This window comes from Planococcus citri, chromosome 2 (genome assembly GCF_950023065.1).
Source record: "Planococcus citri chromosome 2, ihPlaCitr1.1, whole genome shotgun sequence".
NCBI classification, from domain to species: Eukaryota; Metazoa; Arthropoda; class Insecta; order Hemiptera; family Pseudococcidae; genus Planococcus; species Planococcus citri.
Genome location: NC_088678.1, coordinates 18,389,478 through 18,415,360, shown reverse-complemented (window position 1 = coordinate 18,415,360; position 25,883 = coordinate 18,389,478). Strand labels below are relative to the sequence as shown.

General features: G+C 35.2%; 4 protein-coding genes across 4 annotated transcripts; all 4 read left to right on the top strand.

Annotated features, from left to right (window-relative positions):
- Window positions 1-634: 634 nt before the first annotated feature.
- Window positions 635-5,419, top strand: LOC135834864 (neprilysin-2-like). Its single transcript, XM_065348840.1, has 13 exons — window positions 635-836; window positions 919-975; window positions 1,066-1,311; window positions 2,861-3,069; window positions 3,156-3,332; window positions 3,415-3,635; window positions 3,721-3,831; window positions 3,917-4,060; window positions 4,156-4,252; window positions 4,349-4,517; window positions 4,609-4,727; window positions 4,806-4,937; window positions 5,019-5,419. The coding sequence occupies exons 1-13, from the start codon at window positions 779-781 to the stop codon at window positions 5,358-5,360; spliced, it is 2,082 nt and encodes a 693-aa protein (XP_065204912.1). The 5' UTR covers window positions 635-778; the 3' UTR covers window positions 5,361-5,419.
- Window positions 5,420-10,204: 4,785 nt separating this feature from the next.
- LOC135834863 (uncharacterized) lies at window positions 10,205-13,797 on the top strand. The gene is made up of 6 exons (XM_065348838.1): window positions 10,205-10,360; window positions 10,430-10,548; window positions 10,655-12,133; window positions 12,275-12,733; window positions 13,042-13,314; window positions 13,444-13,797. Coding segments are annotated over exons 1-6 (2,532 nt in total). The 5' UTR covers window positions 10,205-10,358; the 3' UTR covers window positions 13,644-13,797.
- A 414-nt stretch (window positions 13,798-14,211) lies between these two features.
- Window positions 14,212-22,996, top strand: LOC135834861 (2-acylglycerol O-acyltransferase 2-like). Its single transcript, XM_065348836.1, has 6 exons — window positions 14,212-14,553; window positions 14,784-15,034; window positions 16,073-16,338; window positions 18,576-18,747; window positions 19,138-19,328; window positions 19,445-22,996. The coding sequence occupies exons 1-6, from the start codon at window positions 14,545-14,547 to the stop codon at window positions 19,600-19,602; spliced, it is 1,047 nt and encodes a 348-aa protein (XP_065204908.1). The 5' UTR covers window positions 14,212-14,544; the 3' UTR covers window positions 19,603-22,996.
- Window positions 22,997-23,303: 307 nt separating this feature from the next.
- On the top strand, window positions 23,304-24,986 carry LOC135834859 (uncharacterized). The gene is made up of 4 exons (XM_065348835.1): window positions 23,304-23,685; window positions 23,765-23,908; window positions 23,994-24,371; window positions 24,470-24,986. Exons 1-4 carry the CDS (start codon window positions 23,428-23,430, stop codon window positions 24,776-24,778), a joined length of 1,089 nt encoding a protein of 362 aa, XP_065204907.1. The 5' UTR covers window positions 23,304-23,427; the 3' UTR covers window positions 24,779-24,986.
- The last annotated feature ends 897 nt before the right edge of the window (window positions 24,987-25,883 follow it).

Below are 25,883 nucleotides of genomic sequence, written 5' to 3'. Positions count from 1 at the left end.
TAAAATAATTTTAGGAAATTAATGTTATAAAAAATCTCAAATTTCTCATTTCCGCAACAAAACAAAAAACGAATATCTGTCGGAAATTTTTGTCAAAAATTATTCAAAAGCATAAATAAAGAATTAGTAAAAATTACAATGTTTTTTCTCATCCGTTCTTTAAATTATTTTCAAAAAATGATTTCGACTAATATTGTTTACTTATGCTTTTGAATCACTTTTGACAAAAATTTCCAACTGATATTAATTTGTTTTGTTGGAAATGAGAGATTTGAGATTTTTCAAAATTTTCCAAAATGATTATTTTCTTAAAGCTCGACTTTTTCGTGATCTCATCAATTGGGCAGGGTACGTACCCTATTATACTCTTCAATGCAATTTGTTTCCCCATCATGGGAACCTATAAAGAACTTCCAAACATAATATGAACACATACATTTCTAAATTACTTCACCATTTTGTGATCTGTCGTCTTGAAAATCCTGACTCGATCAACTCATAATAGCTTTTCAAGTTCTCAGTGCATATATTACATGTGACGCGATCGAGTTTTGCGAAATAATGGAATATATTTTCAATATATGGTTGCATTCCTATGACGAAGTAGCCTACTATTGTTTCATTTGTATTTCACAAGAGTCAGTTTCAATTGAAAGGATGATTATGTACGTCGTTGTGAGGTTACTCATGCTGCTGTTGAAAGGAAAATATGTCACTAGATTAACGTTAAAGTTCGAAAATGTGAAAATTTTGTGTTCGGTTTGTGTTGGAATTTACGATGCCGAAAGGCATAAACTGTATTTTTTTGGTTTGTTTATGTGTTATAATTTCGCAAGGTAAAGGTATTTTCATGTACAGTATACCTATTTCAAACAGTCATTTTATCGATAAATTTTGATCACGTGAAAATTCACGCAGGTAAATTCGAAGTATCCTGCGGAGACGTTTGCAACACCGATGGATGTGTCAAGACAGGTAAGTAGTAAATTCATTAGTTTATCCAGACAAAACACCTTATACCAAGAACGTTAAAATTTATAAGTGGTGTTCTTATGTATTATTCAGCTGAACTGCTTCAACAAAGTATGGATATGAACGTAGATCCTTGCGAAGATTTTTATAGCTTTGCCTGCGGTGGTTTTATTTCGGATACAGAAATTCCTAAAAACACATTGGGAATAAATTCGTTCAGTATTATCAGAGAAAAGACATTTGAACAAATTCATGAAATTTTATCCGAAACTATTCACGAAGGCGACATCGAACCTTTTCGAATCGCTAAACAGTTTTTCAAAGATTGTTTAGATGAAGGTAAAATGTTCACTTGAAGCTTAATAAATAGGTACTAGGTATATCTATAAAGAGGGGCATTCCACGTAAATTCGACAAAAAAATGCGGTTTTGAAAATCATGACTATCGTTTTTGCTCAATTTTTTTTTTTTTTTACAAAGTCTACCCACCCAATAAGTAAAAAACCCGCAATCAGTTTGGACCATGATGGGGGGGGGGGATCAATTATTTTCACATTGTCTCGAGGTAGGTATACTCAACTTCAGCAGAGCATGCCTCCAAAGCTATGATATTTTGATCAAAACTGATTGCACAGTTCGAAAAGGCATTGCCTTTTAAACTTTTCAAGTATTTTGAAATTTTCAAAAGTTGAAAGTTGAACTTTCAAATTGAAAATTTAAATTTCATAATGACGCTGTATTTGGGAGCAACCATTTGAAATTAAGAAAAAATTTCCACAGATGTACCTTTTGATGCTTTTTCGAAATATTTAATTCTCGAGATGAAATCATTCAATGGAAAGGGAGCACCCCCTCCACCGGGCGAAACTTTCAAAAAAAAAATCTGGGGCATGTGATACATCTAATTGCATGTTTTTGATGACGCTGAACACGAATATGAAGTCAGATGTTTGATTGGACCTCATCCACGGCCCCCTGCACCTCCCCAGATGGGGTAAAAATTCAAAAAAGTGTTTTATTCATGCGACATATGAAATAGTACGTTTTTGGTGACGCTGAACACGAATATGATGTCAGATTTTTGATTGGACCCTATATATCGGAATCATTACCTATTTGCTGGACTTTTACCCATTTGGAGAGGTTCTATGGGCCATGGGTGAGGTCACTTTGAAAAACTAAGGCTATATTCGTGTCCCAGCGATATCAAAAACATACTATTTCATGTGTCACACGTGTAAAACCATTTTTTTGACTTTTACCCCCTTTGGGGAGGTGCTGGAGGCCATGAATAAGATCCAATCAAAAATCTGACGTCATATTCGTGTTCAGCGTCATCAAAAACATACAATTCGATACATCACATGCCCCAGATTTGTTATGGAAGTTTGACCCAAATTTGGGGGAGGGGGTGCTTCTCTTCCATTAGAAGATACCATCACGAAAATTTAATATTTTGAAGGAACATCATAAGGTACATTCATGGAAATTTTTTCAGAATTTTAAATGGTAGCTCCCACTTTCAGCGTCATTTTGAAATTTGACAATTTCAAAATGCTTAAAAAGTTCAAAATTCGATACCCTTTCGAACTGTGAAGTCAGTTTTGGTCAAAGTATCGTAGCTTTGGAGACATATGCTTCTAAAGTTAAGTATCTTGAAACAATGTGAAAATATAACTGAAGCCTCCTCCGCTTCACGAGCTCTCTGAGGGTGCTGGGACCAAACTGATTCCGGGTTTCTTACTGATTGGGTGGGTAGATATTGTAAAAAAAAGTTGGAGCTAAATCGAAGAACATGACTCAAAAACGTTGATCGAATTGAGGTGGAATGACCCAAGAATCGTCCAAGTGTAAGTATTAAAATTCTCAAAACCTATTTATAAACCAGAAACTATTTCTACTCATGGACTGCAACCAATTGCTGACAAAATCCAAGAACTAGGAGGTTGGCCAGTCGCTGAAGATGTTTGGAATGGTGATGAATTTTCATGGATCGACGTTGTAGGTAAATCCAGACAGATGGGGTTCGCCAGCAATTATATTTTATCATTCGATATTGAAACTAATCTTTTGAATAGTAGTTCGAGGGTTATATACGTGAGTATTCAAATTTAATTTACCTTCAAAGTATTTTATTTTATCTAGTTCGACTGGGGATTGAAAAATTCATATTTATGTTCTAGGTAAGTCCGCCAGATCTAGCACTTCCTGTTTATAATTTAAGAGCTGGTATAGACGACAGCAAAGTCAAGTTGTATTTCAAGCTGATGCTAAATTTAGCAACAAAGTTTCAAGTTCCAATAAAGAAAGCTTTGGTAGAATTAGCGTCAGCGTTACAGTTCGAGATTAAATTAGCTCAGGTTGGTTTTCTGCCTCTATCAATTTCGCGAGCTGAAATTGATAATCGAGTTATTACCTATTTATGACATGACATTTGTGTAGTATTTTCCTACAGTATCGGATAAAAAAGAAGATATAGCTAAGACTTTTCTAGCGATGTCGATATCTGAAGCTCAGCAACGTTATCCATCGATCGAATGGATGCATTTTATTCGAAGCATGCTTAATCCTTCGGTTTCTGTATCAGAATCTGAAACCATTGTAATCGCGTATCCAGAATTTATAACGAATGTGCAAGGTTTACTCGAGTCGACTTCTAAAAGGTAGGTACCTTAACTCGATTGAAGTACCTACGTGAGCCAATATAAATATTCATTACCTACTTTGATGCTGTTTTACGTCTTCTAGAACTTTAGCCAATTACTTCATTTGGCGAACATTGTTTTTTTCGCTCAATTCGTATCTGATTGTTTCGGATTCACCAAGATGGAAGAGTTGTGTAGCAGTCACTGCTGATAAGTAAATAGCTCCAGAAATCCGCATCAAATGTTTCTGATCGATTATGACAAAATTATGACGATTTCATTTATGTATTTTATTCTAGAATGAATTTGGCTGTAGCATCGATGTACGTTCGTAAATACTTCAGCGATGAACGTAAAAAAAACACAATTGCAATATCAAAAAGCATCAAAGGAAAAATGCACGAAACGTTATCAAATTGTTACTGGATTGATGAAGCTACGAAGTAAGCTTGAATAATGATTCAAGACGTATAATGAGGAATCATCGTATTAGTACCTATTGTGGTGTAAATCATGATATTTTTTTATTGTTAATAAGAAAACATGCTTTGGAGAAAATTAACGCGATGACTGAAAATGTTGGCTATCCTGATATACTTCTCAGCAATGAACAATTAACCCAGATCTACGAAGGTGTAAGTTATCATTTTACAGATGAAGAAAATTCTTACGAAGTAGGTACCTACCTAATTAGTTACCTATCAATACGTAGATTTATGACAATTTTACAGCTTCAAGTACACCCGGGACAATATTACGAATCGTTATTGACGATTAAAAAATTCATCATCGATTTTACGATATCAACGTTGAAAAGACCAGTAATAAAAGACGATTGGCTGTCTTATGAGAATCCTTTGATTGTAAACGCGTTTTATGCTCTTCCTGAAAACAGTATAAGTCGGTAGTTCTAATTTTTTTGATGCCATATTACCATATTATGCATCAATAAATATCGAGTATTAATAATATGATTTTATAATTCGATTAGAAATTCCAGTGGCGTTGTTGCAAAGAAATGTGTTTTTGCAAGATAGGCCGAATTATTTGAATTATGGAGCGATTGGGTTTATACTTGGGCATGAATTATCGCATGCTTTTGACGATCAAGTTGGTTTTAATCTGATTTATCTACCTACTTATACGTAGATTGTGTTATAATTTTACCTATGAGTATTTTCTCCTCAGGGTAGTACGTTCGATAAAGATGGAAATTTCAGAAATTGGTGGCCTGAAGAAACCAAATCAAAATATTACGAAAAAGTCAAATGTTTTGTGAAACAATACGACAACTATTTGATCGAAGGAACAGAAAACTACGTACGTTTTTCGCCTTCATTTCATCCCCTAACCTATGAGTATGTGAATGTTCAAGTTTATAAACTCTCATGTGCTAAACAGGTAGACGGATTGATAACACAAGGAGAAAACATAGCTGACAATGAAGGTATTCGACAAGCATATCGTGCTTATGAAGAATGGGAACGAAATAATGGTCCAGAACCCAGACTCCCTGGATTGGATTACACTCCTAGGCAATTATTTTGGATTAGTGCGGCTAATGTTTGGTGTTCAAAATACGCTTCTGTATACTTGTCGTTGACCGTGAACGAAGACTTACACGCTCCGGATAAAATACGTATCCTTGGATCGTTCTCTAACCAACGTGAATTTTCCAGAGATTTCGCCTGTCCGGCGGATTCTTCCATGAATCCGTCCAAGAAATGCTCTATGTGGGATTGATGAATTATTTGTGATTGATTGATTAATTGTTGTTGAATAAAGATTTTTGAATTGGTATAGATTTTTGTTCTGTGTGTTTAAAGTCAGGCCAAAAAATTAAAAAAAAAAACTACTTCGAGTTGAATAACTCAGTGCTTGATTCCCTTCAAAAATGAGTTGAATCGAGGATATTGTTTCAAGAAGTTTTGTGAGACTGTGAAATATATATGGAGATCATTACCTATTTGAGGAGGTTCTAGGGGTCAGGGATGAGATCAATTTGAATAACTATGGCTATATATTCATGTTCAGCGATATCGAAAATATACTATTTCATGTGTCACACGAATGAAACAATTTTTTTGGATTTTACCACCTTTGGGGAGGTGCTTGGGGCAGTGGATAGGGTCCAATCAAAAATATGACGTCATATTCGTGTTCAGCATCACCGAAAACATACTTTTTCATGTGTCGGACGAACAAAACGCTTTTTTGAAGTTTTACCCTCTTTGGGGAGATGCTGGGGGCCGTGGATGAGGCCCAATAAAAAATCTGACGTTATATTCGTGTTCAGCGTCACCAAAAACATACAATTCGATATATCACATGCCCTAAAATTTTTTTTGAAAGTTTGGTCCAAATTTGGGGGAGGGGGTGCTCCCTCTCCATTGAAAGATCTCATCTTCAAAATCAAATATTTTGAAAAAGCAACAAAAGGTACATCTATGGAAATTTTTTCAGATTTTTAAATGGTAGCACCCTCGAGATGGGATTTTTATGGACGCGAGCACACCCCCCCCCCCCATTTGGGAAAACTTTCAAAAAAATTCTTAGGCATGTGATATATCGAATTGCATGTTTTTGGTGACGCTGAACACGAATATGACGTCAGATTTTTGATTGGACCTCCTCCACGGCACCCAGCACCTCCCCAAATGGGATAAAAGTTCTAAAAAGTGTTTTGATCGTACATACAACACATGGAATAGTATGGTTTTGATATCGCTGAACACGAATATAGCCTTAGTTTTTTGAAGTGACCTCATCATGGCCCATATGTTCTTGGCGACGTTGAACAGGAATATGACGTGACGTGAGATTTTCGATTGGACCCCATAATATGGAAATCATTACTCATTATTTGGACTTTTACCTATTTGGGGAGGTTCTGGGTGCCATGGGTGAGGTCAATTTGAAAAACTAAAGCTATATTGGTGTTCAGCGATATCGAAAACATACTACGATTTAATGTGTCACACGAATGAAACCCATTTTTTTCTTTTTACTTTTACCCCATTTGGAGAGGTGCTGGAGGCCGTGGATGGAGTCCAATCAAAAATCTGACGTCATATTCGTGTTCAGCGTCACCAAAAACATACAATTCGATATATCACATGCCCCAAAAATTTTTTTGAAAGTTTGGTCCAAATTTGGGGGAGGGGGTGCTCCCTCTCCATTGAAAGATCTCATCTTCAAAATCAAATATTTTGAAAAAGCAACAAAAGGTACATCTATGGAAATTTTTTCAGATTTTTAAATGGTAGCACCCTCGAGATGGGATTTTTATGGACGCGAGCACACACCCCCCCCCCCCATTTGGGAAAACTTTCAAAAAAATTCTTAGGCATGTGATATATCGAATTGCATGTTTTTGGTGACGCTGAACACGAATATGACGTCAGATTTTTGATTGGACCCCCTCCACGGCACCCAGCACCTCCCCAATTTCATATGTCGCATGAACAAAACAATTTTTTGAGTTTTTACCCCATTAGGGGAGGTGCTGGGGGCTATGGATGGGGTCCAATCAAAAATCTGACTTCATATTCGTGTTCAGCGTCACCAAAAACATACAATTCGATGTATCACATGTCCCAGATTTTTTTCTGAAAGTTTTGCTCAAATTTGGGGGAGGAGGTGCTCCTCATCAATTAACAGATCTCATCTCAAAAAATGAATATTTCAAAAAAGCATCAAAAAGTACATCTTTGGGAATTTTTTCAGAATTTTAAATGGTAGCTTGCACTTACAGCGTCATTTTGAAATTTGAACTTTCAATTGGAAAGTTCAACTTTCAACTTTTTAAAATTTCAAGTGCTGCTGAAGTTGAGTATCTCGAGACAATGTGAGAATAATTGAAGCACCCTTCGCCCCACCCACCCTCTTATCAAAGAAGGATATAATTACTGCTTTGTGTTTGGGAATTCTTGTGGGTCCTTTGAACTTCTTCAGGACGTTAAAAGGTCCAGTAGGTAGTGCCTACCGCAAAGTAGTGAGACTTTTCAGAAATTATCGGTAAAAAAGAAGCATTTTCGACAACTTTGGCAAAAAGTGAGATTTTTTGAGAAATTTCAACATAAAATCAGGCATAAGGTAAACCCGGGTAAGATGGCCAACGGGGTAAGATGGCCAGGGTGCCATTACTCGAATATGGGACGCCGGATCGCGCTGCAAAAAATATATTTTATTCCTCATAACAAAAGAACATACCAGACATAAAAAAAATTTTCAGTACTTCATTTGTGTCTGTGTGAGAAGTGTTAATAACATTTTAAGGCTAATTTTTTTGCTAAAAGAAGAATTTCGGATTTTTATTATCGTTGCCAAAACGTATTTAACGAAGTGATAAGTAAATATTTCATATATCATTCGAAACCTAGAACTCTCAGCTTCATTTTCATATAAAGTTTTAGTCATTTCAAGACTTCACAGAGTCACCAGAATCAAAAATACGTGACCGTGTCATTTGGGAAAGATGGCCAGGGGGAAGATGGCCATATGCTTTACGTGTTAAATTCACGCTGAAAATAAATTAATCGATCTAGTACATGTCTCTGTGATCGTAATACATGTCTCTGTGTTATTTTACAGCTATAAAAAAAGAAAATCCTATAAAAATAAGATAGATTATGATAAATAGTTGGAATCTGTACCCCATTTGGGGTAAAATTTCCACCTCGCTGTAAAAATGATTAAAAATTGCAAATAAATTAACAAAATGCAAGTTTCTCAAGTTATTAAATTTAAATATAGGTAATAAAAACCCCCGAAACTTGATTTTGTTAATTTATTTGCATTTTTAATCATTTTTATGGGATGGCCATCTTACCCTGGGTGGGTTGGCCATCTTTCCCGGGTACTTTTTTGAGAGCCCAAAAATCAACTTTTCGAATTTTTTTTTTTTTTATATGAATAAGTTCACCAAACCACTTTTCAATTAAGGGAAGTTGTAGAGGGATAACTTAGGTTTATTTAAAAAAAAAAAAAAGTAGAATCGGACAATTTCTGTTGACTCCAGAGCGGTTTTGGCAAAACATGGCCATCTTACCCGGGTTTACCTTATTTATTAATTTTTGAAAAAAAGTAAAATTTTCTAGAAATTGGAAGAAAGTAAAATGTTCAACAATTCCGGCAAACAGGAAGAATTTTTAAAAATTTTTGTCAAAAAAGTAACATTTTTTGATATTTTTGACAAGAATGTGAGATTTTTTGACTTTTTTGAAAAAAAGTATACTTCCTGGAAAATTTTGACAAAACCTGCAATTTTTGACAACTTTAGCCCAAAAGGGGATTTTTTGAGAATTTTGACAAAAAACCATGTCATGCATAATCATTTTGAGGCAAAATTAGATTTTTTGCAAATGAAGAAAATTTTGAGATTAAAAAAAATGTATCGATCAACTCGAATGAGACTTTTCAAAATTATCGGCAAAAGTAGATACCCAGTTAGGTACTTTTTTAAAAAAAATTTCAACAAGGAAGTAAGATTTTCAACCATTTTGAAAAAAGGTGAAATTTCATGAGAATTTAGACTAAAAATAAGGCCTAAATTTGATAATTTTTTAAATAAATGAAATTTTTGGTGATTGGAGAAAATAAAGTTGAGTTATTTGAAAATTTTAGCAAAGAAGTACAATTTTTGAAAATTGGGACAGAAATGTAACATGGATTGGATTTTTTGTAAATTCTGAATAAAAATCGGTGTTTTTGACGATTTTGAAAAAAAACAAGGATTTTTGACAATTTGGGCAAACAAATTTTGAACTTGGGTATGCCCAACCCTGGGTTGGGGTAACATTTTCTATCAACTTATTTCAATAATTGAAGAAAGAAACACCCATTTCTAAAAAAAATTTCCTATCGAATGATTCTGAATGATCCTTTTCTTCATTTTCAGCAAAATCTATGCCAAAATAGCCACTCGAGGCTCAACACATATAAATCAAAACGTTCAATTTGAATCATTTGGTAAGCCATAAGAGGACAAAATTGAGAAACGTCGCGTTCCTTTCCAAAATTGTCTATTTTTGAAATTGAATGGATTTCTGGCTGACTGTGATCTTGAAATCTAATCTTAAAAACTTGCCATCTTCTGCACTCTTCTTTTTATTCCTTTTCCTAGGTACCTAGTGATCCTTGAGTACATAAAGATTGCTGTCATAATAATACTGTGATGCAAAATTTATAATTGCAATGAGAGATTCGCTTCTTACTGGGAATAGACGTCGCTTTCTTTGATACCAATTTACTTTGTACAAACATTGTGTAATTGTAATCGCATTTCGCAGCTTGAAATTATTGTGATCGGCCATTGACTCGCGATTGTATGTATATGAAATGCATTCATCACTCATTACAACAATATTCTCTTACATTCTATTGCTTTCATTTGAATGTTGCATTGCTGATTGCTTAGGCAGAAGATCTCCCCGTAGAAAAATTACAAAGTACAATAATTTCTTCATTTTTCTTTACAACAGTGTTGCATACGATTTGAAATTATTACCCAATCTTAGATATTGTTTGATTTTGTATTGTGTATTCCGAAACACATAGGTATATTGAAATCACACGGTGTTCTTTTCAGTAAAACGTTATTTTCTTGACATTCCTGAAACAGTGGCCATACCTAGTTGATCTAGAAGTGACTTTCATGTTGGTAGTACATCATGTTTTTCAGTTAAAGTGAACTTATTTGGTACCTATTGATTTTAAAACAGTTGATTTTTTTTGGGAGAAATGTGAGTATTATTTTTGTGTTCATTTTCATCTATAAATAAGCTGACTAAAAGTATAATTTCTTTTCATAGGTCGCCCCCATTGTGGGTTAAGACTGGATTCCAAATATGTATTTTTGTCAGTTTCTTATTATTTGCAATGCTAGCAATAAGCACTGCTTTACTACACTTTCACTTGTCAAAACAACGAGGTATGTACATAAAATGTGTTCAATTTAACAGTATACTAGTATATGTATATTCTCATGATGAGTAACTAAATATTTTTTAAAAAATGTATCTTTGACTTAATAACAGATGTACTTCTTGAAAAAATAAACGAAACAGAAACTCATGCTCATGGAGAAATCTATCCCACACCTGATGCTGTTCCAACCATTGCACCTTTTCCCGTTATTCCTACAATGAGAAATAGTAAAAAAGCTAATACCATCATTCCAAAAGCTCCCGATTTTCATCCATCTCAATTCAAGCATTCTGGTTTGGACCAAAGAGCAAATCCTCAAACTGATCCAGTTTCATTTGATGAGAACTCGGATGTATATGCTTTTAAAAACGACGACGTCAGACTTAATATTGATCCTCAGTTGGAAAGAGAAACTGTATTTGGTGACATGAGGAAAGAAAATTGGCCTAATTCAATGAAAGCAAAAGAAGAGGATCCAGTTGGTTCAGAAACTTCATCCACCAATATCGATTCACCCATTGAAAGCGACCTGAGACCCAATGAAAAGCCTGTTGAAAACCGCTCTAATGTTCAGACCCATTCAGAAGATGATTCTGAATCAGAAAATTTACCCAAGCAAGAATCCAATCCTTTTGCTGATCCAACTCCAAAATATGATCTCGAGTCCAAGTTGAAGACAAATGCTACAGCGATCTTTCCTAATCATGATATTGTTACCCGTTCTAGTAATGATTCTGAAATTGATTCATTGATTGAAAAATCTGCAAAAGATTCAGAACCTGATATGTCTGGTAAAAATGAAACTCTTGGTAATGATGACTCTGAAATGTCTTCAGCTGGTAAAGAAATGCTCCCTGATCTTGGTAATGATGATTCTGAAATGGCTTCAGCTGATAAAGAAATGGCCTCTGATATTGGTAATGATGACTCTGAAATGGCTTCAGCTGGTAAAGAAATGCTACCTGATCTGCCTCCAACTGATATGCGGCCTCATTCTGCGAATACTGCTGGTTCTGATCCCCCTGCCATAGCTGATGGATCTGACTCTAAACAAGAACTGCATGAACGGCTACCAACACCATTTGCTGCTAAGGCACTATCCAGTGCGGACAGAACTATCAACAACAATAAAAAGTTCCATTCAAAGATAAATTCTCCTAGTAAAAATGTGTTAATGGATTCCACGGGTTCTTTGTTGAAAATTGCCAGAGACCTCAATGCACACCATAGTTCTATCGAAGAAGCTGCCAAAATCATGCAGAGACTCAAAAGATCTGTGCCTATTTCACCATCTTTTCATAGGAACGGTGTAAAAAGTCGCAAAGATGCTGCATTCAACAGATCATATCGCAAATCCCAATCACATAGTGTTCCAGTTTTCAAGAATGTTCTTAAAAGTAGCTTTGTTGGGTATCCAGCCTTTTACGGTTTATGGTCCAAAGGTAGCCATACTCGTAATCTTGTTCAGCATAGAGAATCCTTACACCAATCTGAGGAAGACTTGACTGGTAATAACAATGCACATCCATTGTCAATGACTGGCATTTTGAAAGAAATGATGGCTTTGAAACGAAGTGGTGCAAAAATAGGTAATGCTATTAGAATTACCTACCTATTTAAGGCTATGACATTGAAAATGTTGCTTGCATTATTAATGTATGTATTTATGATTTGGATGTTTTTTTTTTGAATTGTTCTGTTTTAATGCGTGTTTAATTGCCTCATTTTAGGTAAACCTGATGAAAACCATCCATTATATAGAAAAAAATATCGTCTTCAATTTGCAAACCCATTACCACAAGAAGCCACTACAAGTCCTTCAACAACAATGTCTACAATTACAACGGAAGCCAGTGAAATTACAACAACATCTATGTCAACAATGCAAGCTGGTGACACGACTTCGACAACCATGTCGACAATGAAACCTGGTGACATAACCACGCTGCCTAGTGACATGACCACAATGTCTATGTCAACAATGAAACCTGGTGATATGACCACAATGTCTATGTCAACAATGATGCCCAGTGATATGAGCACAATGTCTATGTCAACAATGATGCCTGGTGACACAACCACCATGTCTATGTCAACAATGATGCCTGGTGACACAACCACCATGTCTATGTCAACAATGACGCCTGGTGACATGTCCACAATGTCCCCCATGACAACCACATGCAGGGGTAAGCCGTTTACTTAATACATAATTCATTTTTATTGGTAATAATTGCTCACATGATTCTAGTTTGCACCTCTGTTAGCTTTCTTTAAATCCATGTTTTTAAAGCTAGAGTCCTGGTACTTATTTGCCCCATTATGTTTCTACAAAAAATTACTACTTCGAGTAACAAATCTATAAATAATTACACAAACAATTATTTAGTTTGCAATTCAAAAAGCAATTCTTTTGTAAATATGGGCAAAGCAGGACCAGAATCTGCAGACTATGATTCTTCTAAAGAAATTATTGAACTAAAAAGAGATTCTGCAGATGATGACCCTTCTGAAGAAATTATTGATCCAGAAAGAGACCCCTCAGAGGAAAATATAGGACCAGAAGGAGACTATGAAGAAGGTTCTGAAGAATTTACTCAACCAGACAGATACCCTTCGGAGGAATCAGATGAAGACTATGGAGAAGGTGGTTCTTGCAATGGTCCAGAGTGTGTTGATTGCAGTGATATGAATTTTCGCAAGCTACACAGTAAACTTTGCAGTAAAAAAGCAGCTCGGGATACTTTGAAAGACGTTGAAGTTCCTAAAAGTGAGTTACCTATCATCACAATAGGATTCTTTAAATTTTCATTTGAATTAGTAAATTAATAGTGTTTCAACTTCTTAACCTGTTGAATCATTGTTTGATATCTGAAGCTTTTTCACATGTGTTTTATAGGTGAAGAAAAACATATTTTGAAAAAAATTGACGCTATAGCAAAAAGAAATGTTGGATCAGTGAATCGAATTCAGAAATCTGAACACGAGCAAGGATCTATGAAATCAAATCTTGATTCAAGCTTATTCAGTATATTGGCTCCGAGAAGAAAAATTCTGCGTAACACTCTACAAGATGATGGCACCATTGATGCTGAATAGGTATTATTAAAATCATGACAATATTGTCAGCTATGCTGTAATGTAACTATCTAAAAATTAGTTAGCATAAATTATTTGTTGAAAGTATCGTATGTATTTGCTGACATTATAGATACATAGATAAGAGTATGTAATAAAAATTTGTAAACTACAAGTTTAGTTTGTGGCTCCCTTGCGACCTATGGAAACGAAAAGATATTGCGAACCTGCTCGTTGATTTGGGTCGAAAGGGGAGGTGGAAGTCATATGTTTTTTTATGGTAATATGAACCCATCATTTTGAAAATTTGTTGAAGAAAATTCCTGTTTTTTCTGTAATTTTCAAAAATTCGCCAAAAATCAGAACATTTAAAAGTACGAACTACGAAATAAAACCAAGTGAGTTGGGTTACGTTGGGATGCATTTCATCGCGTTATTTACATCCTACACTTAATATGTAATAGATATTCGTATCGTACAATTTGGTACTCCTACCTATACATGCTCGCATCACGTTTATTCCTATTTATGATATGCATATTCGGAGCTCGTAAGCGCAAACAACAGAAACATTTTTCGTCACAAAACGCTCGTGTAGGAACATTATTGACGAATCGTTTCCAAGTTGCCAGTTTCGCGTGCTTTAGGTAAAAAATAGTTTTACACTGAGCTGAAAATACCTAACAATTTACAATTCACATCGAACATCGCTTTACCTCGAGCCTGTGTATCGTCGTGCCGAAGACAAGGGTTCGAAAACGAAGAGTAAAAACAATGTTTAGGTAAAATTTCGGGTTGTGTCTTCGAATATCGCTCGATGTGGACCTACCAATGTCATCGGCCCTTACTTTACATTTTGGACAATTCAACTTCGCCATAAATTGCGAGCTGGTCTAGGGTCTGCTCACACTCATCATCAACCATGCCAACGGTAAGTCATTCATTCCTTCCTTCCTTCGCTCATCATTTTAGCTACATACGAGTATGTATCCAGATGCAACTACATTGACATAATACCTAATGGTATGGGTCATTCCATGCCATGTCAATTCGACCAAAAAAATGTGATTTTGAAAGTGACTGATGTCTTCTTGACATGAAATGACCCCTGACTGACTGACTGATTGATTGATTGGCTAATTGTTTGATTAAACCGTACAGGAATGGAAAATGGAATTGGAAATGGAAGTGGAATACGGACCTCCGCTGCGCGACAAAAGCAATGCATTATTTCGACAGACAGTTGAGGATTACTACGATTGGTTAGGTTGCTGGATGATGACGTTGACGTTCATCTTCGGTCCGCCGTTTTTGCTACTACTCTGCATAACGACATCGCTATGGATAATCGGACTTTTGTACTTCTTATGGATGTACTATGACCGCGAAACTCCGCACACCGGAGGCAGAAGGTTGGTTTCGAATTTTGAATTTTGCATTTTGTACATTCGTACTTTTTTTATTATCGGCACGCGCTGCTCTAAGTCGACTAATGCCGCATCTCGTTTTACTACACGTAAGGTAAGTGCAGCTAATTACGCCACGTTGGCAATTACGCCACTGCCGCAGTTCTCATAGTAAACGGGTAGATGGCGCCGTGTGACGATTTTTAGGTGATTGTACTGTTAAAGCCAAGGTAGGAAAACCAAAAATATCCCTGGACCGGATAATTTTCTGATCTGGGCTCGCTTTTTCGTAAATTTGATGCCAAAAAAAAACGTCATGTTAAATTGACCACAGTTTGGAAACATGCTGTAATTTGTAATAAGGGGGGAAAAAATTTTTAAGATAGTATGTTTCCTATAGTAAATTTAATGACGATTTCAATGCGATAAACAGTTTTTTGTCATTTCTCAATGTAAGTATCGAAATGTTGAAAAATATATAAAAGTACCAATGTTGAAAATTACGCCACTTTAACAAAACTCTTTCAGGACTTTCACATATTTGACCAAAATGCTAAGAAATAATTTTTAGCGATGTTTTTATCAATAATTTTAAATATTTTTTTTTGGAGGTGGGGGGAGAGTGGCGGAATTACCTGCATATGTTGATGAATACACCACTTTGGTGAATAATTTTTAGAAATGGAGGGGTGGGATAGGGGGAGGGGTAATGGAAAACATTTTTTTTAGGGAAAGGTAGCCAATAAGATGCCCAAAATGCCAAATGATTTTTACCAATGTTTTCATAGATTTTAAATAGTTTTTTGGGGTGGTGGCGTAATTACCTGCACCTGTTGATAATTACGCCACTTTTGTAAAAAAATTTCAGGAGGAGATTGGCGGTATTGGGGGAGGGGTAAGAAAAAAAATTTTTTTCGTAAAAGGTAGCTAATAAGATGTACTTTGAGGTGGTTCATTCACATTTTTGCCAAATATGCATTTTAACCCCACTAAATGACCTCAAACCTTAGGGTGGCGTAATTACCTGCACTTACCTTATTTCAGATTGTTGGCGTTCAGGAAATTGCGATTTTGGCGATACCGAAGAAACTACTTCCCGATCAGACTAGTCAAGACGGCCGAATTGCCAGCCAACACCACGTACTTATTTTCTTCATTTCCACACGGCATTTTGGTTTTCGGCGCTTCTACCAACTTCATCAGCGACGCGAATCATTTTGACAAAGCTTTTCCAGGCCTCAATCCTTACATAATGACGCTCAATGCCAATTTCAACTTTCCATTTGCCAGAGAATTGTTATTATTTTTCGGTATGTATCTCCTCTACGTTTAAGTAAAAATCGAAAAAAAAGGGGGAAAATCAAAATTTTACCAAATTGATCAAGAAAGCTTGAATTTGGGATATAGCCTATTTTCGACATGCCAAATTGATTGGAAACTGTTTCAACCCGTTTTGAGCAATTCTGGAGCCTCCAGCAGATTTTTGAAACTTGAAATTCCCACAATATTACATCAAATGGAGTTGGAAAGCCGAAATTCATTCTGCAAACTAATTTCAATACGCTACGAAGTCAACTGCAGGTGGATTTCAAGTCGTTTTGGAACTTCCAGCGACTTTTTGAAAGGTTGAACGACGTTTTTTTGGAAAATTGAAATTCCCAAAAGGATCTGAAAGCTTTAAAATCATTTTTTGAAACCACCACTCACCATTATATCGACTTCATATCGCATTGAAATTAGTTTGCAAAGTAAATTTCAGCTTGCTAACTCTTTTGATAAAATATTGTGGGAATGCCAAGTTTTAAAAACCAGGTGGAGTCACCTGCAATTTTCAAAAAGTTGCTGGAGGCTCCAAAATGACTTGAACCCACCTGAAGTCGTCTTCAGAGGGTGTTAAAAATTGAAGTGCAGAGTAAATTTCTGTTTTCCATCTCCGTTTGATGTAATTTGGGGAAATTTCAAGTTTCAAAAATCTACTGGAGGCTCCAATATTTTCAAAAATTTGCTGGAAGCTTCTCAACACATTAGTTGCTGAGTAAATTTCGGTTGTTCAACTCCATTTTATGACATTTTGGTAAATTTCAATTTTCAAAAATCTGCTGGAGGCTCCAGTAATTTTCAAAAAGTCACTGGAGGCTCCAAAACGACTTAAAATTCACCTGCAGTTGACTTCGTAGTGTATTGAATTTAGTTATCAGAATGAATTTCGGCTTTCCAACTTTATTTGATGAAATTTTGGTGAATTTCAAGTTTCAAAAATCTACTGGAGGTTCCAGCAATTTTCAAAAATTTGCTGGAAGCTCAAAAAGACATTAATTTCTGAGTAAATTTCGGCTTTCCAACTCTATTTAATGCAATTTTGGTAAATTTCAAAATTTCAAAAATCTGCTGGAGGCTCCAGCAATTTTTAAAACGTCACTGGATGCTCCAAAACGACTTAAAATTCACCTGCAGTTGACTTATTCGTAGCGTATTCAAATTAGTTTGCAGAATGAATTTTGGCTTTCCAACTCCATTTCATGAAATTTAGTGGGAATTTCACGTTTCAAAAATCTGTTGGAGGCTCCAGTAATTTTTCAAGAAGTCGCGGGAGGCTCCAAAACGACTTGAAATGCAACTTCAGTTGACTTTGTAGCGTATTGAAATTAGTTTGCAGAATGAATTTCGATTTTCCAACTCCATTTGATGAAATTTTGTGGGAATTTCAAGTTTAAAAAATCTGCTGGAGCCTCCAGTAATTTTCAAAAATTTGCTGGAAGCAAAAAAGACATTAGTTGCTAAGTAAATTTCGGTTTTCCAACTCCATTTGATGAAATTTAGGTAAATTTCAAGTTTCAAAAACCTGCTGGAGGCTCCAGTAATTCTCAAAAAGTCACTGGAGGCTCCAAAACGACTTGAAATTCACCTGCAGTTGACTTCGTAGCGTATTGAAATTAGTTTGCAGAATGAATTTTGACTTTCCAACTCTATTTTGATGAAATTTTGTTGGAATTTCAAGTTTCAAAAATCTGCTGGAGGCTCCAGAACTACTCTAAATGCTTTGAAACAGTTTTCAATCGATGTGGCAGGTCGAAAATAGGGTATATTCCAAATTTCAGCTTCCTAGGTCAATTTGGTAAAATTTTGATTTTTCCCTCATTGTTGGTCTAAATTTGATTTTCAAAAATTCACCAAAAATCGAAAAAGGCACTTAAGCACTTGAAATTTTGTCAGATGATAAATTTTTGCCTGCTCTTTCGATCTGCCTTTGTGAGGTTTAAAAAATTTTGTGCAATTCCTATGTTGGAACGCAAAATCTGCGATTTCGGCTACCAGTCAATCAAAATGACCGCCATTTTATGAGCAGGGCCATGTTTTTTGGACAAGGGCTAGAAATGTTCCTTAGGACTCACCCTTTAAGAAAAAAATTGTCCCGAAGGATCGGTAGAGGGTGCAATTGATCCTTATGCGGGCCTCCAGACTATCACTCAAACTACAAGAAATAAGAACGGTGTACCTAATTAAATAATTACTTAATCCTTCAATGTATTGTTTTACGTCGCATTAGGCGTTTGCGCAGCTTCGGCCAGAGGTATTTTGCACGTACTGAACGGACCGCCAGGAAATGTGTGCGTACTCATGGTCGGAGGCGTAGCCGAAGCGTTGAAGTCTGTCCCCGGCGAATATCACATAATTTTGAGGAACCGAAAAGGCTTCGTCAAGATGGCTTTGAAGACCGGGTAAGAGACAGAAATGCCTTTATTTTTTGGAAAAAGAAAAAAAATATTGAAAGAAATGGAAAAATTGAAAAATTACGTAAGTTTTCGGCTACCTATTTTATTCGATTTTTTTGAAATTGGTACTAGATAATGAGCAAAAAATTAGCATCACCGCGTTCCAAAATACTTCCCTAGTTTTTAAATAATTATTTTTGCTAATAAATTTGAGCGAAATTGGAGGGCAAGACTCAAAAACGTTGCTCGAATTGGGGTGGAATGACCTTGCTGAATTCGGTATGAAAATTCACCGACGACTTTTTTTGTTTGCCTTTTATCCTAATTTGTAAAGTAGGCTACACAGGTGTAGCTGCGTTCGACGAATATTTTAACGACGAAAAATTTACCCTACAGCTCATCTTTAGTGCCGGTATTTTCTTTCGGCGAAACAGACACTTACGAACAAGTATCCGGCAAATGGTACAGATGGTTACAAGGCAAGCTAAGAGCCACGACTGGAATACCGCTCATCCTAGTCAAAGGTCGGGGAATACTCAGTCACTCGTTCAGACTTTTACCACATAATCGGCCCATCACTACAGTAGGTGAGTCCGAGTCCCCTTGTCGGCAATGATAAAGAGATGCCGAGCACCTATTGCCTATTTACTAACGTACTTGTGTACCAAACTCGTGTTAATTTATAAATTCATTTTGTACGCAGTGGGAAACCCGATTAAATTGCCCAAAGAAGAAAATCCTGGTCCAGAGCTGGTGGATACATACCACGAAATATTTACGCGAGAGTTGATCGAGCTATTCGAAAAATACAAAGTAAAATACGACTCGCGAGGAAAAGATGCCACCTTGATCATCGAATAGACACCTCCCAGTCACCACCAACAAGTTAGCCATGCGCCATCCATCGTGTCATAAACGCAAATCCGCCAGATTTTTCCTTCGGTCCTCCATTTTTGAAGAATAAAATATACACAGGCAAAAAAAAACTATAAAAAACGATGTTTTTTTTGTGTGATGATAGTAACTTCTAAGGAGTTAATAATTTTGCTTCAAAATTTTAAAAGCGAACGGGTCCTACTAAGCGAGTGCAAATCTCTCGAAAATTCGTATTCCGAGGGATATAAAAACGATGTTTTTTGTGTAATGCACTGCTCAAACTGCTTAATGAAAAAATTCATTATTTATGCTTCAAAATTTGAAAATTTGAAAACAATTTCCAACTGCACAACTTCGTTTTGGAGCTGCACGTTAGGGTAAGCTCTGGTCATCGTACACAATAATTTAGAAAACGTCCTATTAATTTTGTATCAATTTGTAATTGTATTTGTTGTGGTTTTTATGCAATTTAGTCAATTTTTTCACTATTTCATCAATTTAAAGTTCATTTCGATGAATGTTCCTCCAATTGTTCAACAACTCGTAAAAATTCAAGCATAAAATATGTTACATTGTTTAGGACTCGTTCATTTTTAGATAATTTTTGGCGCTAACGTAGGTTTCTAGTTTTCCAGGGGTTCTCAAAATTTCGAAATTGCGAAAAAATGGAAAACTGGATTTTTGAGTACCAGCGGAAAATTTTATTGAGCTCAAAATTTGGTAGGATTAAGGTGTTTCAGATACTAATGAACTGTAAAAATCTCTTTAGCGGGGCTCAAAGGGGTAGAGTCAAAATAGTGGTTCCAAAATTTTCCAAAAATCACCCCCCCTCATTTCTGCTCCGAGGGTCGAAAATAGGAAAATCACCTCGCATAACGTTTGTCGAGTTCAAACAGATATTTTACGCTAAACAAGTTTTTGAAAATAATACTCAGTGGTTCCTAAAATTCTTTTTGTAATCACAACTTTGGGAACGCCTGGAGACCAAAACATGATCATTTCGAAATAACCAACCAACGATTCGTATTTTGGATATTTATTACAACATGTTAAGAGTGGTCTAGTCGATAACTGCCAGGGGGCCAAAAAATGACCTTACTGGGACTCCTCCTTTACATCACTGTACAAAATTGGACTCATATTGGATCAATAGTTTTCTCTCGACACAAAAATTTGTGATTTCAAAAATGGCCTCAAAATGCTAATTTCCGATCTTCCTGTCTACAATATTTTTCACCGTAGAAAGCTTGTAAAAATATCAAATTCGAGCTCTCGTTATGGCGAAGAACAATGGAAAATCTTCGTTCCACTTGAACACATCATCATTGGGTCAAGTGGAACGAAAAGATTGGTTCAAAAAAAAAATTCTGGAGCCCAATTTTTTGGACCTAATTTGAAAAATGAGGAGTCATTTTGTAGCCAAAGGATGGGACCACACAACAAAATATTTACGTGGCCCCAAAGTTCACATGCAAAATCATAGCCAGAAAATTAATATTTCTCGTAAATTCACTGACAAATTAAGACGAGGTGGATTTTTTACATGTCCGTCCACATATTGATGAAATATTTCAAAAATGCGGTGACATTTTTTCAATATGTTTCACTCTTAAAATTATAGCCAGAAAAATGGTATTTCTCGTCAATTCGTTGACAAATTGGGGGGGGGAGGAAATTTTGTTCTAATGTCTCGAAAATGCAAAAATTTTCATTTTTTAGATTTCTGATGGCATTTTTGCAATAAGAGCTAAACTTGTGATTTTTTTTCTCGAAAATGACAAAAAATGCCAGTCCAATTTTTTGATATCTATCTATATATTATATTAAAAGAATCATGTGAAAATTTGTCTCGCCAGCCCTGGCTTTCCATATTAACCGATTTCGCTCAATTTTTTTTTTAAATGTTCCTTATGAATGACGTCTAGAGATGTGCCATCAAACATTTAAAATTCAAAATTTTTTAGTTTGAGCCTAAGAAATTAAAAATGCATTATTCAATAATTTTTAGCTTTAATTTACAGACCGAATATTTCCTATTTGCTAAAGCATTTTATTTATTATCATAAACAAAAATTCAAACTTGCAGCCAGGTATTTCTTTTTGAGGGTTTGAGACCGAATATTTCTCATTTGTTAAGCATTTTCCTCATCATCAAAGAAGTAAAAATAATAAGAATGAAAATAACAGTAAAAACAAACCCAGAAAATTTAAAGACCTCAAAAAAAAACCAAGAAAATAATTGAAGCACAAAAAAAGTTAAAAAAGAAATCAACTGTGAAAAAACTAAATTGGAACCAAAATTGAACATGAGAAAACGAGGTGGAAAAACAAAACATAAAATAATTATAAAATGAAATCAATCCTGAAAAAAACTGAATGGAACCAAAAGAAATCAAATAAAATTTAAATCAAAACTGGAAAACAATTGTAAGAATAGAAAATTTTGAAACAAATAAATGTACTCAACACTTCAGAAACAAACTATAAATCGTTTAAAAAAATGAAATGGAGGAAATTGAAATACATATTTGAAAATTGAAGTTGAAACTAAGAAAAAATTAATGCCCCCCCCCCCAGGGAAAATGTTTGGAAATGAAATGAAACGAATATGGTTGAAAAGGAATAGAAAATGAATTTATGACAAATAGATGAAAAAAAAAAATGAGCAAAAAACAATAAAAAATGAAAACAGGATGGGAATTAATAAATAAATACAATAAAAAATGAAATATAAAAAAGGAATGAAAAGGAATCAATTAATAATGTAAAAAAAGAAAATTTTGAAACAAAAATGGACACTTGATCGTTGAAAAAGAAAACATGAAATTAAGTAAGTAAATCAAAATATTTGGAAATTGAAACAAAAAACAGAGGTTTGGGGATTTTCACTCAGATGAAGGGAATTTTCACTTGGGAAAATCATTGGGAGTTCTTAAACAATTTTGAATTTTCAGTGAAAATATTTTCAATTTTTTTGGATGATGGGAGGGCAAAACGCAAGCAACCCGAGCGAAACGATGGTGCGAGCCAACGGTTGGGGTCCGCAGCCCAGGGGGCGAACTTCCTAGTGTTATTCCAAATGAAAAGGACTAAAACTGAGAATTTTTCAGAATTTTTACTCGCAGACATCGTGGTTATATTTTAAATTAAAAGTTTTTAAATCGATTTTTTTAGGTTTTTGAAAGTGGCAACCCTGGTTTTGACAGCATTCGTCGATTACCCTCTCAAAGTACTACAATTTGAAAAAAAGTTCGAAATTCTATACCACGTACAACCGGATCAGTTTGCAACTGAAATTTTCCATTTTCAGCCATTTTAGAAAACTGTGAAGCCCCACAGTTCTGCCAAAAAAAAAAAATTGAAAAACTGTCCGGTTTGCGTGATTCATCATCGTTTGATGACCTCTAAACATGATCTAATTTTGAAAAATTGACTTATGCTTACATAGTTTGAGCTGCTACGAGTAAACTATGGAAGTATATCGAGCCGAATCTCGAGTCACCAATTTTAGATTTTAGAAACCACTCTTCATTATAATTCGCAAAATCATCGATAACCTAACTACTTCCTCCATTACCTCGAATTAATATTTTAAAATATACGCGAACGAGACCAAAGCGAATATTTCATGAAAAATACGTCAACTCGCGGATAAAAAACCCACAACATGCTGACAAAGTAAATAATCCGATGTTTATAAATACCTACTTCACATTTTGTATGTAAAATAATCACGACGACAGTTGATCAACCTCGTGGATAATTCAGTTATCGACAAATTAAACCAAATTAAAAACTCGAAACGTGAAAATGTATTTCAACATCGTGTTCTTCGCGACTTTTCTCGCCTTATTTGACTCAATTCACAATTGGAGTTTCGATCATTTGAACCTAGACGAAGAGAAAATATCGCTATCGAGAATCGTCGTCGTGTCCACCAATCGAGCCATCGTCGCTATTCCGAGGATAAACCAGACCCAAACGGTAACATTGGTCGAGGTCCCATGGCCAGAGAATTCGTCAAAACCGCTCTTCAGCCCGAGAGCTTATCCAAATCTTCCATCTCAGGTATTAAGGTTAAATTAAGCACACTAAAAGGCTATTTTGATTCATTGTACGTTAATTCTCATTTTGGAATTCGATACAGGAATTAGGAGAATGTAGCGAATTGCAATCTGCCATTACAATGGATACGGATGGTAATAAAGGTCATCTATATGTACTAGATCAAGGCTGGAAAGATATCTGTCCTCCTAAAATAATCGTTTACAGTTTACTGACCAATAAACGGGTAATAAATTCGATACTTCAAAACATCAATACTAAAATACCCACATTACCAAATACTTAATTAATTTTCGATTCTGCCTCGTCAGCTTTTGCAAAAAGAATTGCAAAACGTTCCGGTCGATAGTTTATCATCTTTAACAGTGGACGCGACACCTTACAAAAAAGGCATCAAAGTAATCTTGGGTGACGCTGGTCGTACATCTTTACTCGTATACAACTTCGAAAAACACATTTGGTGGAGATTGGTTTTGAACAAGAATTTCAAGATGTGCGATGAATTCATCACTTCGAACGATGGGGATTTTATTAAAATCGATGAAAAATGGTCCTTCTCGATGAATCAATTAGCATTATCGAGAAAATCGTCCGTTTTGTACGCGACTTCGTCCGAATCGGTGGAATTATTCACGATAGATTTAAAACAGCTGAGACGTATCGAAGAACCTTCGAAATTACACTACAATGTAAGTACATGTTTGACTCGATTTTTGAATTTTTTCATCGTCAAATAGGTAGAGGTTCATTGACCAGCGTGTAATTTTAATTTTGTTTATATACCTAGTGGTACGACTACAACGATACAGATATATCTTTCCAATACATCGGTAATAAATTCGGTAAATCGAAAGCCATATTCGTTGATTCGAAAGACAACCTGTATTATTTCTATCAACGAGATTACGCTGTTATTCGATGGAATACCAATACTCCGTTTATGGACGAATACATGAATGTGGTGTTGCAAGACGATAAGTCAATGCCTCATGTAACGCAGATTTTTGCTGACTTAGCTCGACCAACTCGCCAGCTTTGGGTGTTGAATTCGAAAAGAAATGACAATTTGTCGTATACGGTTAAATTGATGACATAGGTGAATTTTACGTATTGTGAGCTCGAAGCAGCTAAAATTGTGATGGAATTGTGTAAGAGGAAGCTCAATTATGTAAATGCATCTACGAGCTCGATGCATTTCTCGTTTTATTAATTTGTTTCAATTCCTACCTTGTATGTGCTTTTGAAGATTCAAGAAGGGACTGTGATTTTTTTTATGATTACCTATTAAACAATCTGAGTTGTTTCATGGTGTGTGGTGTAATTAATAAGTATACCTAATTGAATTGATTCGAGGTTGAAAATACCGGATACGTTGAAACTGACGAAAAACTGAGAAAATTGGCTAACAAAAGAAAAATAAAAATGAGCAAAAACAACTAACGATATTTTGGGTTCACCATCCTTTTTTAATACTGCAAAAATTTTAATGAATCCTGCCCGAAAAAAATGAAAACCCCTCAAAATGATGAAAAAACATTTTAAAAAAACACTACCAGTGTTGAACATTAAAAAAAAGGGAGATTTTAGTATTTGCCCAAGAAACGAGATAACGATCGAAAACCTCTCCAAAAACATTTTATAATAATACCTCCTCCCCCCCCCTCCAAAAAAAATTACTCAAAATTACTAAAAAAAAAAGTTAACTTTAATGCACGAAAAATGTGTTGAATAGGTACCAAAAACAGTTGAAATTTCAATGAAAATTAACCAAAGCCAAAACATATGTACCTACAATTAAAATCATTAAAAATAATTCAAACGTGATGAAATGTGATTCAAAATCGAATAAACCCCTATAAAGCAATTTAAACGTGTTAAAGTTGAAACCTACTTAAAAAAAAACTAAACCTACTTTTAAGGCGATTAAAACTGCTAAAACCTACTCAAATAATGTGTCAAGAAGTATTTCAAATTAAACGTAAGGTAATTCAGGGGAAACTTAACCAGATTCAGACGCGATTTTAATCACTAAAAACAATTCAAAACGTGATGAAAAGTGATTCAAGTTTACGAAAAAATGATTCGAAAATGAGTCAGACTGATATAAAAAGACTGAAAAACTTATTAAAAGACCTGAAAATTACAGGAAAGTAATAATGCAATGTTGCCAAGAATAATCTGTTTGTTGCACAAATTACCAA

Excerpts from the sequence above, each read along its gene's own strand:
- LOC135834859 (XM_065348835.1), top strand. The coding sequence starts at position 23,428 with ATGTATTTCAACATCGTGTTCTTCGCGACTTTTCTCGCCTTATTTGAC. Across the intron at positions 23,686-23,764 it reads ATCCAAATCTTCCATCTCAG|GAATTAGGAGAATGTAGCGA; the intron begins GTATTAAGGTTA and ends AATTCGATACAG. Across the intron at positions 24,372-24,469 it reads CTTCGAAATTACACTACAAT|TGGTACGACTACAACGATAC; the intron begins GTAAGTACATGT and ends TTATATACCTAG.
- LOC135834861 (XM_065348836.1), top strand. Across the intron at positions 15,035-16,072 it reads CCGCACACCGGAGGCAGAAG|ATTGTTGGCGTTCAGGAAAT; the intron begins GTTGGTTTCGAA and ends ACCTTATTTCAG. Across the intron at positions 16,339-18,575 it reads AGAATTGTTATTATTTTTCG|GCGTTTGCGCAGCTTCGGCC; the intron begins GTATGTATCTCC and ends ACGTCGCATTAG.
- LOC135834863 (XM_065348838.1), top strand. Across the intron at positions 10,549-10,654 it reads TCACTTGTCAAAACAACGAG|ATGTACTTCTTGAAAAAATA; the intron begins GTATGTACATAA and ends ACTTAATAACAG. Across the intron at positions 12,134-12,274 it reads ACGAAGTGGTGCAAAAATAG|GTAAACCTGATGAAAACCAT; the intron begins GTAATGCTATTA and ends GCCTCATTTTAG.
- LOC135834864 (XM_065348840.1), top strand. The coding sequence starts at position 779 with ATGCCGAAAGGCATAAACTGTATTTTTTTGGTTTGTTTATGTGTTATA. Across the intron at positions 976-1,065 it reads CGATGGATGTGTCAAGACAG|CTGAACTGCTTCAACAAAGT; the intron begins GTAAGTAGTAAA and ends TGTATTATTCAG. Across the intron at positions 3,070-3,155 it reads GTAGTTCGAGGGTTATATAC|GTAAGTCCGCCAGATCTAGC; the intron begins GTGAGTATTCAA and ends TTTATGTTCTAG.